The sequence below is a fragment of the Calidris pugnax genome, unplaced genomic scaffold, assembly GCF_001431845.1.
Source record: "Calidris pugnax isolate Ruff unplaced genomic scaffold, ASM143184v1 scaffold1, whole genome shotgun sequence".
Classification (NCBI taxonomy): Eukaryota; Metazoa; Chordata; class Aves; order Charadriiformes; family Scolopacidae; genus Calidris; species Calidris pugnax.
The window spans coordinates 10,206,244-10,223,964 of NW_015090800.1; the positions used below are offsets into that span (position 1 = coordinate 10,206,244).

At 48.0% G+C, this 17,721-nt stretch overlaps 1 protein-coding gene across 2 annotated transcripts; it reads right to left on the bottom strand.

Annotated features, from left to right (window-relative positions):
• Positions 1-129: 129 nt before the first annotated feature.
• SVOPL (SVOP-like) lies at positions 130-16,841 on the bottom strand. 2 transcript variants are annotated; one of them, XM_014937492.1, is made up of 14 exons: positions 16,763-16,841; positions 15,575-15,666; positions 14,496-14,594; positions 13,982-14,053; positions 13,753-13,877; positions 12,227-12,290; positions 10,871-10,996; positions 9,331-9,459; positions 7,583-7,656; positions 5,846-6,048; positions 5,010-5,121; positions 3,831-3,912; positions 2,253-2,342; positions 130-1,387 (listed from the first exon to the last, which is right to left on the bottom strand). In XM_014937492.1, exons 1-14 carry the CDS (start codon positions 16,839-16,841, stop codon positions 1,187-1,189), a joined length of 1,548 nt encoding a protein of 515 aa, XP_014792978.1. In that variant the 3' UTR covers positions 130-1,186. The 2 variants fall into 2 exon arrangements, with proteins under 2 accessions (XP_014792978.1, XP_014792979.1); XM_014937493.1 differs by lacking the exons at positions 13,753-13,877; positions 14,496-14,594; positions 15,575-15,666; positions 16,763-16,841 and having other exon boundaries at positions 13,982-13,995.
• Positions 16,842-17,721: the final 880 nt, after the last annotated feature.

Consider the following 17,721-nt stretch of genomic DNA (forward strand, 5'->3'; position numbering starts at 1 on the left):
CTGAATTTAAGATCTAATGGTGGCTTCACCGATTACACAACTACTTCTGCACATTTTTTTTTTTTCCATCCTTTTGACTTCTGCATGTAAAGGTCAGAAACTGGAGCTTATAACTCTTACTTGTAGCAATAAGGATAATAATGCTATTGAGTTAAGTCCCCAGGAAAAAGGGGAATACTATTAAGGAATCATTACGCTCCCATTTATCTTGACCGCTGCTAGCCAAAGTTAATCCAACTGTAGCTGAATCAAAGCTTTCCTTTTATGTCTAAAGCAGTTTTAATGAAATGTTTTGCTTAGTAATTATTGTAAATCCAACCATTTGAAGGCCTAAATGGCTCTCTGGCCTTTGTGCATGGGGTTGAATTTCACCCCAAGGGAAGAATAAGTTGCTTTGACCTCTTACTTACTTACATTTTGATTATTTTTTCCACAGTCTTTTGTGAAATATCATATAGATATTTTTAATTACATAAAAGACAAGCATTTCTAAAAGACAAGCATTTCAAGAAGCAGGCAACGCTTCATACGTTGCTTTACTGAAAACCCTAAGATTAACTGTCCTGTACACCTTGGGGAAACCTTAGAAAATGTGACCCAATGAAGTTAAGTGTGTGTATATATATCATATGTGTGCGTTTGTATATATGGGGTTTTTTTAAAGTCTGGTTCTGAAGCTCACATAAAACATTTTGATCAAACATCTGTCTTGCTCTAGGCTGCTGAAGAATGTGGATTATTTAGTCCATGGGCTTTTGGTTTACGCAGGTAAGACTGCAGAATAACAGGCAGTGTGATGTGGCAGCAGCAAGCATGCCGTGATGAGAATTTCCATGCTGGTATAACTGAATCAACAGCTGCCAGAACTGCTCACCACTGCCTGTAATTAAACTAGTGCGACTTCTGCATGGGAGGCTGCCTGAATTTAAACCTCCCTCCCTTAACGTTTTGGCTAATTGCTTTTTAGGAAGCACTAGCCACAACTGCTTAGCTAGCGCACTAATGCTGTTGGGGCGTTTGAATTGAATTTGATGAAGACTTTAGTCGTTTAAGGTGTTACTTGTCATCTGCTGTCCTCTCTCCCTACAGCACTTCTGGCATTTTCCTTTATGAGAAACGAGCTTTAGGCAGCTGGGGTGACAGTGCTTGAAGCTGCTTGCCTCAGGCCTTATTTCGCCTTACGATCTCAGAAGAATTTGGTTTGATTTCTGCCTGAATCATCTACTGGTCTCTCAATAGCATGTAGATACATAGGAGGTCTGGCAATACTAACCTGCAGAGCCCTGCCCTTGGTCTCGATGGGCAGTGTGAAGGCTGAGATTGCACACACGATGCACACAGATGCAAAAAGACACAGGGCCCCAATGAAGGAAGCGCTCATAAGAACCTGCAGGCAGAAGAACAATCCAAACATCAGCTCAGTGGTATGGGGGGCTGGCAGTTAATTAGGAATTAAAGAGTGGGCAAAAGGTCACAAACACCTGGGAGACTTGGCGATAGAGAAACAATGTCTTGAAAGTAAATACAAGCCAGCTGAGCTCTAGGAAGAGATTTTTGCACACCTGCATCTGGCAAAGACCACATAAGTACTCCGTATAAACACCAGCTAAAGAGCCGAAGGGCAGAATGGAATACATCTTTTTTTGGTCATTTGTTTTGTTGTGAACTTGAGGGGCATCTCTGCCTATATAATAGCAATGATTGGCACAATGTTTACCAACATTATCAAGCCTGCTCTTACTTGTGATATAAATGGGGCCACCATAGCTCCGACACGGCACAAGGACCCACTGGTTCCCATCCCCAGGGCTCGCATCGTGGTGGGATAAACCTGAAACAGGAAAGAAAGAAATCCAATTAGTGCAACAATGATCTGTGATATGTGTCCCTATTTTTCCTTTTCCCAAGTTTTTCTTCAGAGGGACCCATTACATTATCAAGGGCAGCTAGTGGGCTAAGATATGAAAAAAAATAAAGGCTGCTTTGAGTCTTGTTTGTGCCATTACAAATCTGCCTTTTTTTTTTTTTTTTTTGCCTCAATTAGGGTAGCTCTAGGAAGAGATTTTTGCACACCTGCATCTGGCAAAGACCACATAAGTACTCTGTATAAACACCAGCTAAAGAGCCGAAGGGCAGAATGGAATACATCTTTTTTTGGTCATTTGTTTTGTTGTGAACTTGAGGGGCATCTCTGCCTATATAATAGCAATGATTGGCACAATGTTTACCAACATTATCAAGCCTGCTCTTACTTGTGATATAAATGGGGCCACCATAGCTCCGACACGGCACAAGGACCCACTGGTTCCCATCCCCAGGGCTCGCATCGTGGTGGGATAAACCTGAAACAGGAAAGAAAGAAATCCAATTAGTGCAACAATGATCTGTGATATGTGTCCCTATTTTTCCTTTTCCCAAGTTTTTCTTCAGAGGGACCCATTACATTATCAAGGGCAGCTAGTGGGCTAAGATATGAAAAAAAATAAAGGCTGCTTTGAGTCTTGTTTTTTTGGCCTTTCAAATTTTCCTTTTTTTTTTTTTTTTGGCCTCAAGTAGAGTTGTAGGGCACGTCAATCAACGCTGGATGTGATCCTCCTGCTGTTTGCTCCCTGCCCCTTCTCCCAGCTGTGCTGGGCAGCTCACATCAAAGTCACAGAGGACCAGTTGGGTGCTAAAGGAGGAATTCAATTTATGTTGTCAGGCCCTGTATCTGGAAAGCAGGAAGAAAGGATATTGTCTGCAGCCTTCAAGACTGCCTATTTGTTTTTATCAACAGCACTTCTGTTTAGAAGGAGGAAAAACAGATCCAAATAAGAAGCCTCCAGGCTTGGAATAATGTGGTTTGTGTATTTTCTTTTTTACATCTCCCAAACACCTGTGCTAATAAAACACTTAAACGTGTTTTGTTTAACTTTAGTTAAGTCCTGTTAATGTCAATAGATTTCAGCACGTATACTCACATAAGCCTTTGTTTGAATACTTCACTGTGCAAAGCCACTGAAGGCAATTCAAGCAGAGTCCGCACTCCACATGTGGTTGGGAAGAGGATTTCCAGGTTTGGTTTTGAGCATTGATTAAATTGTGAATAATACTGGTTTATGATACGGCTGTTGCAGCAACGGTCTTTACATCAACAGTATCCAGTTCAGGACTAAAGCCTGGTACTTAAATACTTCTATACACTATAGCATCAGGCCAATGCAGGGAGCTACTTCTGCTTACTTTTTATCATTTTACTTAATCTGTAAAGCAATACATTTAACTCCACAGAAGTGTTTAAAAGAGAACAACAAAAAAACCCGTCAATGCATACTTAGCCCATGGAATTCATGGCTCCAAAATTGTCTGAAAGACAAGCTCTCTGAAGAATTAAAACTATTTGCAGGCACAACACAGCAATTTCCATTAAGTAAGAAAAAACAGATATATACCCTCAGATACTACCTCATACTACTACATCAGTGCTGTAAGTGCTGGAAGAGGTTCCTTTCAGTGGTAGCCTATTTTCTAACTGCAGGGGCTGGGGAGGGAAAAGATTGTGGGGTTTGGAGTAGGGTGGTACACAACACAGTCAAAGATAACATTTTGTAGTAGCTGACCAACAGGTGCCTCAGTAGGGCACTCTTTTTCCACCTGCTTTTGCCATCTCCAACTAGTTTTCTGATTCCTTTCCTGACCTCGCATATGAAAACAGTGTGGCCAGGAGGCCAGAGATACTTAGTTCAAGGAAGGTGACTCTAACTAGTCAATAAATATGGCAGCATTCCTGGGTGCAGGCAAGTGGTCTTTCATGCCCCAGAGTAGCTTAACTTACTTTCAGGAGGACCCACCTCTGCTGTGTAAATGTAGATGGTGTTGAAGTTCGCTGAAACCAAGGCACGGAGCATGAAGAGGAACCCAGTCATGCCTGTGCTGGAGAGAAAAACCGTGTGGAGCAACGAGTTAGTATCACTGAATGGTGATCAGCAGAGATGCAGCCCAATAGAGGCACTGTGCTAAGGCTTTTACCAGCTTGATATGAAGGAAAGGGTAAGGAAAAGTTGATTTCTGACAAGTATAATCTTTCTTTAGGCATGTTTGACAACAGGCTATTGCATGTTAGGTTTCCAGTGTTAGAGGCTGGAGGGACCATAGTAGTTCATAGTAGTTCAGCTGGTGCCTTCAAGCATTATGGCCAAGTCTTCTAGCCCAGCCCTTGTTTTTCATTCCTCTGCAAAACTGTTGCAAACAAATATGATGGGCAGGCTCAGTTTCATGGAAAACTAAAAATAACAATAATAGCAGCAGAGAGGCCAATGCCTTAGTGAATGACTGTCAGCTTCCTAACAGGGGGTCATTTAGTTTAACAACTATTTGCAGTGTCCCAGTCCAGCTCCCAAGTATTTCAGCTGGCCTCCAGGGCCAGTGGCCCATGAGGCAGGCAGCAGGGCAGGCTACCAGCCACTTCAGAGGAAACTTCATCTAGAAGCCATCCTGATTTTCAGTAACCATTAAGCTCTGCAAGCTTGAGAGGGGTCTTTCTGGCACACCCTCAAAAATCAAACTGATAATTGCAGCACTAATGACAGCCTTCCCCTTGAAGCTCTACAAGTTAGGGGAGCCCAACTCTACAAGTTAGAAGAGACATATGTAACTGCCAAAAATGAAAGAAAGGGAAGGAAAAAGAGACTGAAAGAAAAATATGACTTCTTTATAGTGCGTGTTCTTCACGTCACTTTTAACTTTCCAAACTGCACTAGGAAGCAGCTGCTTGTGTGCTTAGGGGAAGCTATGGGGGTGAGTTGCTCTGCACACCCCTCCACCACAGCATCATCTGCTGCCACAGCTTTCTCAGGAAGTGCAGGGAACTGGTCAGAGGGGATTTCAGGTGTGTAAGACTTACTGGCCTGAAGAATTGAGACCTGGACCAATTGAGAATAACACAGGTACTGCCCTCAGCACCTGCTGTACCTGCACCTCAGTACCTGCACCCCCTCCACCAACACCACCCCCGTGCTGAGACAGAGTACCTTGATGTGCAGACATTAAGGAGCAGAAAGAATAGCGCCGTACATCCCATGGTGATACACAGGCTCAGCCGTCTCCCGAGGAAATTGATGCCGAGAATGTTCAGAGGATTTACTGGAAACAAAAGGGAAAACCATAAAATGTTAGATGACCTAACTGCAATGGTTGTCTGGCTTGATAGACCTTATGCAGTGTGCCTCAAAAACACCTCGTTCTCTCAAGGGTCCTATGTGGGTGCCTTTGGGCCATCCTGCCACTCCCCACTGCTTCCCAACTGGCTGCACCAGGGAGCATTTTGGTTTGCTGCAGATGCCCTGGGCACTTATCTGTCCTTTACTGCAGCACTCAGCACAGGACCTGCTCCTGAGTCCACCATCCCTTGGAAAGTAGGGCACTTGTGTGGTGCATTCAGTTACATCAATGTGACTACTTGCAATCCTTGATTATTTATGGCTTTCCAAAAGTACAGGTCTGGGAATTTGGGAAGACAAGCTTGGTTCTGGTAAGTTAAGAGCAATTTTTCCCTGGAATCCAACCAAGGCTGTCAGTATGTACTAACTGCAAAGGAGGCCTTTGGCTCTGCTATTGGAATGACCCGTGCTGCCATCAGAAGCTGAATTATTCACCTGGGGAGCAATGCCCTCCCATGCCCTTTGCCACCAGCCCATGGCCTGTGCCCCAGACCTTCCGTTTGAAGAGCTTGAGCTTGGCACTTGCCAGCATTGCTGGGGACATTTTGACCTCTGGCACGTCACCAAGTGCATGCACAGCTAAAAGCTTTGCAGGGAGCATTGGCTGGCTGTGAACAGGGACGGGCAGGGAGGGGAGAAGGGGTTACGTGCGATCTCTCCGACGGTGCTGATGATCATGGTGTGGTAGGCAGCGGGTCCGAACAAGCGGCAGTGGCAGGGGCTGTGGTTCTCCTTGGAGTCATCATCAGGGTCCTGCATGGGTGGTGCCGCAGAGCCACAGACGAGGTCCCGCTCCAGCAACTCAGCGCTGGCCAAGATGACGCCGTAATAAGCGAAAGCTATGCCGAGCCTGGAGGGGAAAACACTGCAGTGAGTGGTCAACACAACAGGGAAGGTGAGGAAACTGAAGGGCAGCAGGTTTTGGGTGCCCTGGGACCCCTACTGTGTACACCTGCTCTGTGTGATAGATCTCCTTAACCCAGTAGTGACTCGGGCACCCACCAGGTCACCGATCACACCACTACCACCTATTTCCATGCACCTCTCTTCCTCAGAGGACCCCACCCCAGCTCGTAGCACACCTTTTTGCTTGTCCCTTAGTGCTGTTTCTTGATCTGCAGCAGGTGACCTGCCGCTGTCACGCTGGGCAGAGCATGCCCCTTTGGTCCCTTTCCTCATGCAGGGCTGTAACTGGAGAGAGTTCCAAACCATTCCCTGTCCAGGGGTGGGAGTCTCAACATCAGCTCACATGAAGAAACTGTCCAGGTTGGTTTTTTTTGTTTTTTAAGTCCTTATCCTTTCTGCCCAGGGATTTTCGAAAGGAGTTTTCATTAACTGGCTGGAGAGGCTCACATTGCACCCTGGCTGGCTGTCAAGAGCACAGCATTGGTGATGGCAGCCTGGCTGTGTCATTATCAACTAATTCAGCATACGCCTAATCATAAGCAGGCTGGGAAGTAATTTTCACTTTTTTATCCACCCCCTGGCAGTTTCAGAAACAAGCAGCAGAATCTAAGCTAGGAAACGAGCTGCCTGGGGAGAGGGGGGATGCTCAGGACATGGCGGGGTGGGTGTGGGAATGTAAACCCAAGAACACCCCAGCGATCCAGGGCCGAGGGGGACTAGGAGAGAAAGGAGGACTTAAAAAACAGAAAGAGCAACATTTTGTAACATTCATGCAAGTTGAGAGGGAAAAAACATAAAAAATTCAAGGCCTGACTTAGCAACACTTTGGGTCAATGAGTTCCCACGGACCCATTATTTATACATTTCCATTCCAGACAGCAAAGTCAATGAAACATGCATTACCCTTGCATACAGCTACCAGGAACATTGCATATGAAACCCATCTCTCTTCAATCTTAATTTTCCCCAGCCAGTGGCACTGGTAACGGTTAATGAGTTTCTGCTGGAGCCCTATTTCACTGATACAATGAGTGGCCTGCAAAGATGCTGCCTTTGTCCTTCTCTTGCAAAGAACAAGTTTACACCAAGAAGGGAAGGCACATGGCTGGGGCACGCTGGACCTGGGTTCGGTCCTGCAGCTCTTGCCTGGCTCTCACCCCACCTCCCCTGCGCCACCCTGTCTTGAGGAAGGTCTCATGGTGCCCTGTACCATCCTGGATGTCCAGCCTTTTTCTGCCTATGTTAGCACCAACCAAGACCGGGTGTCTGAGGCACAGGCTGAGATCAGGACAAGCCTGTGGTGACCCACACCCACATATTCCCCCCCTCCAGTTGCCAAGGTTCTGCAGCCGCCTCCTGAGCCAGAAGAGGTGCCTTGTAATGGCAGAGTCAATGGGAGGCTTCTGCTCCCTGCACGTATTTGACTGAGAGAATGAGCTGACACACAAGAGAGGAAAAAAAATAATAGTTTTTTTTACCATATGATCCATATTTGCAAAGTGGTTCTGAGGTACTTGGGGTGCATGAGGTCCTTGAATCTTCCTCTTCTTTCCTGCAAATTGTTTGAGAGAAATAGTTTTTAAAAAGGCATCTTTTATACACAGATGAGTGTTCTGCAACAACAGCTGCCACCCCAGGCCCCCCGTGCCCCCACCCCAGGCTGCTGATGGCACAGACAGACTGACAAATGGTGCAACATAGCACCCCATCAGCCCTCTGGAGAAGAAAGCCCCTCTTCCCAAAGGATGCCCACAGGAGGATGAGCTGCAAAGGGTGGAGGGGAGGAAAAGAGAACACCCTGAGCACTCCCGACCCCCACGGGCCCCCCCCTCCCCAGTCCCCAGCAGTCTGGCCCCAGCACGACCATCACAGTGCTGGAGGGGCACATGGTTGCTGCTGGGGGCCAGCACTGCCAGGCTGCTGGCAGCTCCTTTTGCCCCGTGTGCTGGGGAGAGAGGCCCAGCATCTGCTGCTCTGCTGGTGGAGCAAGTTTGTGGCCATGTACATCTTGCTGGGAGGCCTGTAATGCCAGTAAGCAAAGAGACAAGCAGGCACTGGGGGGTTCTGCCAGCCCTGCTGCACCCCATGAACCGGCAGCTGCCCCAGCATCCCACCACCGAGGGGAGACCAGTTCACAGGGGTGGTTTGGGTTGGCTTTATTTTCGTTTTCCTCATCATTGGTTAAGCCTGAGAGGGTGTACAACTAACAAAAGCCCTTCCCACAGCCAATGTGGGTCCATTACATAAATTGAATTAAACTACAGGGAAGCTTTAATCCTAATTAATTCCAATACAATGGCACCATCTTGCATGAATTGCTGAGGACAATGTTTGGTGCCTGTGGGATTGAGTAAGTAGCAAAGAGGTCCAGGAAAGGGACTTAAAAGAGCTGAAAAATAATTCTGAGGCTCTAGACAATAGTTTTGCCCAGTCTTTATCTCTTGGGGGTTAAAGGAGTCACCTGAATAAGTCCTCCCACCCTGCAGTCAGCAGAGCCCAGACAGGGGATAAGGGGGAACAGCCTGGGGGGCACCTGGCCCCCAACTCCTCTCCTGCCCCACCTCCAACACCCACACATGCTTTTGGGCTTTTTGGTCCAGTAGTGTTCAACTCCTGAGCTGCTCAGCTGCTTGCAAGTGCAAACGGTGGTAGCTCTGAAATGGCCTCTCCTGCTTTGACCCTCATCCACTGGTCTGTGGCTCCACAGTCAGGGACCCGGGCTACTGGGACCCAGTGGACAAGTTCATCCAAGGGCTGGGAGAAGCCTCTGAGAGTGGTGAGGTGACCTCATGGCAGGGACCCTTGCAACCTGAGCAGCCGTAGTCTTGAGAGGGACCCCAAGGGGCAGGTCCCAGGTCTCACAGCACAGGGGACACCCTGAGGGACGGATGGGCAATAAGGAAGAATGTACTTTTCCGGGAGCCATTTTTGTGGTAAAGGAAGCAAATCTTTTCTCAGTATGATATTTTTCTGAACACAATGAAAGAAAAAAAAAAACAAAAAAAAAACTTAATTCCATTTTGATTATTATCCAAGATTATTGTCTCCAAAAGAAAAATGACATCTTCATCATCATATTCAATAGTTGTCTGGAAAGAAACCAGGCGAGGAGGGGGATTGAGGCAGAGAGAGACGTGCTTGGCAGCCCCGCTCCCACCCTGAAGCCCAGATGTTGGCAGCCCTGCCTGGGACATAGGGCCCGGGCAGCACCACGGGCTCGGCTTACCTTGGTGGGCTCCCTCAGCACCCCCTCGGGCATCGCTGCCCCGTTCATCTTGGCTATCCTCCTCAGCGTGGCCATGGCAGCCGCCACGTTTCCTGTGGAGATGTTGTACCGTGCAGACTCCGGGATGAACTGAAAGCAGAGGGGGGTCAGAAAGCCTTCCTGCACCTCTCTGTCCACACAACCCTACTCACAGCTTCCTGTCATCCCCAGCCCAACCAGGTTAGCACAGGGCATTGCCTAAGCTGGAGCAGCCTTTTGTCTGTCCTCCTCCCCAGCCATCCCCTGGGGTGCCCCTGCGTGTCCCAGCTCCCCATAGCCTATGTTGGGGGGATCACCCTGCCTGACAAACCCATTTCTTGGTCTAGCTCCCAGGAGTTTGCTACTGAGCTTGCTACTGGCAAGCACTTGTGAGAGGTAGAAGCCAAAGATACAGGTTTAACAAAAACAACCCTCAATTAATCGAAATTCTAAAACGGGATGAGGCAAATGTCCCTTGAGCAAAAGTCTTGGAAGACTCAACAAGGCCATTAAAAATAGGAAGACATGGATGAAATTTAGGAACAAACTCACTCATCACTAGCATTTGCAACATTCACCCACACCTGGTGGTCTTTCCAAAATTAAGTACCTTTTCACTAAATTATGTCTCTATTAAATTGTAAACAATTAAATGTATGTCACTGAAATATGAATTAAAGATTCCTTTTTTAAGGTAAGTATGCTGACTGTGTCTTTTCTTATTTCTGGACTAAAAGCCCTTGCTACCCATGTTTTTTCTGGCAAAATAATCAGGGATCCCAATGACAGTCATACAAGTGGACATTCACAGCGACCTTGCATTTGCCTGCCCAGGTAGCACCCCAGGTGGACTTGTGCATTTGTTCAGCTGCAAGAAGGGATTTCACATCAGCACAATTTGCACCAGCCACAGCTCAGCACTACAGTAGGGAGCTTCCATGTCAGTCCCCACAAATAAGATGGTCCTCACGTCCAAGGCTGATATTTCTGAAGTATGAGTAAACCTGAGGAAGCTGTGGTTGACCCTGACACCCATTTACTCTGTGAACCCTTTACTGCGGCTTCTTTCCTCAGCCCTGGCAAGTGTAAAGACTGAAGAGGGTGAGCTGTGGTGAGCACTGGACTGAAGATAAGACTTGTGAATTTTTATGTCCATCCTGTCTAGCCTGTTTTCCTTTTGATGCCTGGCCCACCACCGTAGTCCCTGGATACTGCTGGCAGCCTAGACACTGGAGACCAAAGTGCTGGAGGGCTGCAGCACAGCAGCAAAGCCAGAGGCTTTTCAAAGCAAGGCAAAGCCAAGCTATCACCCTCAGGGTGACACCTCCCCAGCAGCTGGTCTGCAGCCCTCCACCCCCAAGCCATCAGGACCTTCCCAAGCACCCTGGGTGAGAGGGCTGTGGTGGTGGAAAGAGGACGCAGGGACAGCCCCAGGCTTGCAGGGGTTGGAGGGCAATGCCTGTTGGTGCCTGGGGAGATGCCAGGTCAGTGGCAGTGTGGCAGGGAAAGGAGCTCTTCCTACCTTGAACACCAGGATGAGAAGGATGCCAGGGATGGAGGCGATTCTGATCAGCCACCTCCAGCCAATGGTTGGGTTCACCACTGATGCCAGGCCAATGATTAACAAGGATCCTGCCAACCAAAACACCTTTCCAAGGGAAAAGAAGAGGTTAAAACATGAATCCATAGCCATGACTTGTCTATTTTCTTCCCTCCTGGTCTGGTTCCACAGATAGGTGGGGATCTGTGCTGGGGAGCACTGCAATTCAAACCGAGCCGTCCTGCAGCTGTCTGAGAAGCTGAGCTTGGGTTGAAGGAAAGAGGGAAAGAAAGGGAAGGATTTGGGGAGGGACAGCTGAAGATAGTCTTAATTAGCTCCAGATTAAAACAGATAACTAGCTGTGGCTACCATTGTACCTAAAGCTACTTCTTTTGTCCTCCCAGTCACTTCTCTGCTAATGCTCATGTGCCTGAATTTTCCTCTTGTCTAAATATCTGCTGGGAAGCAGCAGATTTACAAGCACTGAGAGCAAAAACAAGCCAGATTTTCACTGCTGGAAGTTGGTGGGTCTCCAGTGGACTCAATGCCAAGTTATACCAACGGAGAATCTGGCCCCCAATCTGCAATACATTCCTTCCCCAAAGTTCACTTTTTGCCATGAGGAGATGCGTCCCTTTCCAGGGGACCACCCAAGGGAACTCAGCCAACACAAAGCACAAACAAATACATAAAAGCCACAGCAAGTTCATGAGTAATCTGTGGGCAGAAATAACAAATTTCTGGGGAGAAACACAAGAGTGTTCTTTTTTATAAACCTTTGTGTTTCTGGTGACGCTTTGGTAATGAAGCCCTGGGATCAAACAGGCAGTAATGAAAAGCAAATTATCCCTGCCACCAAGACCATATACAAACACTTTTGGTTCAACAGTCAGATGAATTTATGTGCTCGATGAGGCCTCCACAGATCATTTGCACATGCAGCAAGTGCCCACTGCAGAAATCTGGAGTCAGCAACAACCCCAGTCACGCTTGCTGTGGTCTTTGCCCAGCAAGAGGTCACAAATTTGGGACTAGCTATTCTATCCCTTCCCCACACAAAGCCCTGAGCAGGGACAGTGAGATGCACGGATTAGGACCTTATTTGAGGAGAAATTCCTTCTTTTCTGCAGGCAGCTGTCTGTGTCCATCTTTAAAAACACATACACCACACTCCAGGGCGCAGGAGGCAGTAGGCATTTGGTCAGACCAAGACAAGTGTGAGTGCTCTGGGAGAAAGGTTGACGTGCTGGAGACTCTGCTTCCAAATGGCAGCAGGACAAATCTCCTGGGACTAGAAAAACTGGGCTAGAAAAACTACAGTAACATGCTTACTCTTACCTGAGATAAGGGCAACATGTATCCTCGGTATTTGGTAGGCAAAAATTCCGTTTTTATGATAAGCCTAGCAAAAAAGGGGGGGAAAAAAGCAGAAATACTGTAACAAAGAGAATTTCTGTACTAATCAAGTAGCAGCTCAGCTCAGTCCATGCTGGACTTTGCTGCCCATCCCTCTTCCAGCACTGAGAACCCAGAGACAGGGGGATCCCTGCTCAATACGACTTTCACTCAGGCAGGAACCACAATACATGTAAGGGAGAGGGACAGCATGAAACCCGTCCAGGCCATGGCTGTAGGATACAGGCAGGTTAGCACCGTAGTCTGTGCGTCAGATAATCCTACAGGAAGCTCCTGTGGGGTGATGGTGGTATCAGCACAGGCACAGTATGTTCACAGAAGTGGACAATTTTTAGTGAATCTGTTTTTCATTACATAAAGAAAACAATCCATTCCACCTTCTATCCCTGGGGGAGGGCCTGGCACTGATGTCTCTCAAGCTCACAGGTGTGAATTGTGCTTCCTTGGCTGGAAAGAGACAGGGGTAAGGAGAGACCCACATTAATTCCTTCTATCTCAGCTATTGAAGTGTTTTATAAAATACGCAATTTTCCTCCATCCTCATCAGGGCAACTAGTAGCCTCCATGGCCAGGGAACGGGGGTCCTCCTGCAAGGGAGGCAGTCCCAGGAGATCAATGGCTGTGTGACCCAGGCGCACAGTGCCTTCTCCTCCCAACAACATCGATACCCATCCTGTCCTTAGCTTTGGCAAGGGGCTCTTGGGTCAATGCAACCAGTTTTGAGCTTTCCTGTGTGGGCAGCAACCAGGCTTCAAGGATCCATAGAAGATGCTGGATCATTGCATTTGATTCCCAGGGAGAGTCAAAAGAAATCATTTAATTTGCCAGGCTCCTAGTGAAGTGGTTGTTAATATTGTGAATTTCTCCTCTCCCCCTTCACATTCCCCTTTCCACCCCAACAGGGCAGAAAGTTTCATTTAAGTGGGAACATTTTACATCAGTTCAAGAAGAATTTGCTACTTAAGCAGAACTGTTGTGACTTTTTTATGAGGAAGCAGCCATTGCTCATCTGTTACCTGTCTAATTGTTTTTATAATATATGTGCTTAATAATCCCTCTGTCACTGGCTTAATGTAAACCATCTGCCCTCTCTATTCCCGGGCTCAGCACTCCTTGGGAACTGCAATTTAAGTCGATTGACCAGGATTCAGTGAAATTACAGGACGGCGTTTTGTTTTAAGGTGGTGTGGGAATTCGCTCCCCTTTTCCCCTTCCAGACCCCGTGGAGGCCCCTTCCCCGCCGTCTCCTCCCGGTCGCCGTGGCTGATCAGGCCCAGTGGGAGGGAAACCGGGCACTCCGCCAGGGTCAAGCCAAAATGAGCTGGAGGTCCTTTCTCCCTGCAAACCCAGGAACTCAGCCCCCTCGGGTCGGAGGGTGCCTCTGCTAACCCTCTCCTGAAGGCTGGCCTGCCGCTGCCCGTGCCACGAGGAGCGAAGCACAGCCTTACCCTTGCGCGTGGCCCGACACGCCACCTCCTACCATGGCCCGCAGGAACACGAACCAGATGTAGGATGGGGCAAACGAGGTCAGCAGGGAGAAATAGGCTGCCCAAAGGAACGAGAGCAGCAGAATCTGTAAAAAGGGCAAAACTAGGGTCATCAAACCATGGGTCCAGCCATGTGCACGATTTCTATGGGGCTGGGGAAAAGGACATGCAACCCCCAGAGCTCACTCACCTTCCAGCGGCCATACCTGTCAGCCAGGAGCCCGAGCACTATGCTGAAGACCATGTAGCCAAAAAACACCATCTGAGGGGAAATGAAATACAGCTGTGTAGGGCCCACTCCCTGCAGCACTGGGAAGCTCTGCTCTTTGAACTGTGAGTGAATTGAATGTTTTCCAAGCAGCAAGATGAAATGCAGTGCCCAGAACCATGGGCAAGGTGGCCTTCAGGAGTTGACTTCCACCATGTAGACACTCACTGCTTCAACCCTCAAAGCTGAGGGTTGGATGGCAAGGGCTTCAAAATAAGAATCTGGCAGTGGGGACTTGTTTTGGCATTATAGCTCTGGGCGCAGACGTGTGCTCTCCTCAGTTTGCTACAGTTATGGTACTGTTCTTGTCTCTGAGAGGAGGCCCTAGGAATTTACTTGGTCCACTGGGAAATGTACTTTACAAAGCCTGTGGTGGGCTTCCTGGACAATGCCTACGTAGTGGATGACCTGCATGTGGGGAACGTAAGTCACTCACCGTTGTCACCAAAGCCACCTGCCAGTCTTGAAGCTGCCACTCACATCGGATGAGAGGGGACACAACAGCTATTAGCATGATTTCCATGGCTTCAGCCACCTTCGGGAATGAATTTACACATTAGCAAGAATGGAAGTCACAAGCAGCCCACTGGGCAAAGTCCCTCAATCCTAGCACGCCTGGAGCCGTGGCAATCCCACCATGTCTAAACAGCCCTGTGAAGTCAGGGTGCTTTCATTTTGGTCTGAGCCCTGTGCCTGACTTGGAAACTAGGAGAGGAAGGGAGAAAAGTGTAGCTAGAAAGTGAGTATCTAGGGACGCTGTACGTCTAGGAAGGTGGGAAAGACTCATCCTTTGCAGAGGAGACTCTTACCCAGCTGTGCTAGTGGAACTCAACTATCTTGGGAAACCAAGCTGCTTGGTTAGGTACCCAGCTGTGAATTTGGGCATCTGACACAAAGATGACCTCTTAAAACTGTTTTTGATTAAAAACTTCATTACTCCATTGGCTGTTTGCCCCAGCAGCTGTCTTCAGTTAAGAAACGAGCCTATCTTTTACACATAGCTAGAGGCTTTTACACCTCAGCTGCAGTGTATTACCCCAGCCTGTCCTCGGGCTTTTGCCCCAGTTCCCAGACCAGATATACCATTAACTCAAGACTCTAGCAGTTAGGAATTTTTTCAGGTAGCCACGGGTGACAGGAGGACAGCCCTCCAGTCCCAGACTGCACAGGGTTTGGGCACCCTGGAGATGGCATGAAAAAATGCAGTCGAGAGACTGAATGTAACCCTCAGGCACTATTGAAGATGTGCCCTGACAGTGCACCAGGCCAGGGCCCAGGCCAGGATGCCCTGGGCCAACCTGCTCAGCTTTGCCCTGAAATAGGTCTGATATCAGTTTTAGCCAGTATTGATTTTGGCCAAAGATGACAACAGCAGAAATCCTACTTGAGAAGGTAAGTGTGAAAAAAAACGGGATGCATTTTATACCTGTGATGTTGATGGTTGTTATTGCACAGTAATAAGGAAAATGAGAAGAGCACTTTTGTGGGCCAGTGCAGATGGCTGCAGACACCTACCCCAGTGCTGCCCATGATCAGGAAAAGCACGATGTGGAACCTCCCGAACCCAATGGTTTCCACAGCTTCTTCTACTGTAAAAGTCTTCGGCCCTGAACACCAAAGGTAAAGAAAGGCAGAGATAAAAAAACACATCAGCAACCAAATTGTACCTCCTCTTTAAGAAATGTGAACGTTTTTCATGCTACTGTGGGACCTCACCAGGAAAAAGGTGGATACCTCTACTGGGGTGCTGCGTCCACTGATGAGCCCCTGGGCATGCTGGTGGCCAGGCACATCAGGGGTTGCTGAAACAGCAGCTAGCTGGGGACAGGGAAAGCATGGAGGAAGGACAGCCTTGTACTGAGTTACCCAAATTGCTTCAGAAACCCATGGCTGGTATTGTATCTGGGCAATGGTCTACTGCCTTCTGCCCGAATTGCCATGAGTGTCAGCTCTCTTGCACCCTCGGGGTATGGGACCGCTCCAAGCATGGGTCGTGTGAGCTGGGGGCTGCCCCATGTCTGAGCCCTGCAAAACAAGCACAACCAGAGACCCTGTGCTTGCTTTCGTCTCCTAAGCCTTTATTCCTGACTTTTCCACCCCATTTCAGGAGCAAATGAAGCATCTCCAGAACAGGGCTGGGATTACTTTATAAACAGACCTGGCAGAAAGCTTTCAGTATATGTATACTTATAAGTTCTTATTTAGGTAAAGTCTTAGCTACATAAATTTTTCTGTCAGGCCATTTTTCTCCCAACTAAGTCATCTCAAACCCATCAACAATACCTCTGAAATGGAACAGAACTTACTGCAGAATTTCAGGAGAAAATATTTGGTTGTTTTGTTTCTTTTTTTTCTGATGCAGCACTTTTTTTTATGCTTTTCTACATTTTCTTTCATTTTACTTTTGACATAAAATACATTTTTCTTTTAAAAATAAATTCTCCAAAATGAAAGAATCCTTGAATTACTGGTATAATAAAATGTTTACATAAAGTGGAGGCCTGAGAAAAACCAAGACACCCAGCTCTTCCCACTTCTGTAGGCAGTAGCACCAGTCTGTGATGGGAAAGGAGCAGTGTGAAGCTGATGCTCATGGCTCCAAGTACAGTGGTTTTAGGTAGCCGGAGTGTGAGGACTGGGGACCCTCCCTCTACCCCGGCCAAATGAAGACCCACATTTCTAGTCTTGCCAGTACAAACCCACCTTTTGAGGGTTCTTGCTTCTCCCTGTGGATTTCCTCCAAGCCAATAGCATTTTCTGCCTCTTTTGGTGCAATGGCCATCTCAGCTCCCGCTGGCACCCACCGTCACTGCTGGGCAACACTGGGATTTACCTGTGAAAACTCTGGACAGTCAAAAAGCCACCTGAGCAATAAGCCAGCAAAGCAGCATCCCGTGCTGGAGTGTAAACATTCAGATGTGCTCAAACATGGGTTTGTTTCAGGCAGCTATTAGGACACATTCCTTCCTGTAGTGCTTTTTGTGAAAAATGCATAGGAACATCAGAAAGCAAGTTAGATGAACTAATAGATATCAGATATTGCATTGCACTGGCTGTTTTTATGGAAAGTCCAGGGAGTGCCTTAGGGAAGGCTGGAGACCCGCTAACACAAGAGTATGTGAGACAACTTCCCCATCCTGGAGGTGAGTGAGATGTAGAGGCAATCAAAAGATGCTGCATCTCCAAGAGCCAAGACACAACACGACTGGCATCAGGTTGTCTCTGTTGGAGGCAGAAATTGCTACCCCTTGGGAGCTGGGGTCAAGTGGGTGGTAGAGGTGCTTCACTCTGTCATTGCTCAGCCTTATGGCAGCACCCACTGATGGAACAGCCCTGCCAAGGAGCAGGGTGGTCCAGGCTGCTCCCCTAACCCCAACTACCCTGGGATGGCATGGCTAGCGAGAGGCAAGCACTGACCTCCTCCTCACCCAGCCTGCCCCTTGCCGGTGCAGTGCTTCCCCCTGCAAACCTGATCCTCTGCCTCACTCCCCCCGCAGCACTAATCCCCATCCTCTCAGCTCAGCAAGAAACACAGCCACGAGTTCTGGATTGCAACAGGGGAGAGCTGGCTTCCTCCACCGGTGTTTCTGGTTTCCAGCATTAGATCCCTTGGCCTGATCACAGCTGCTTTTCCTGATCAGAAAAGCTCATCTTAATCCCAG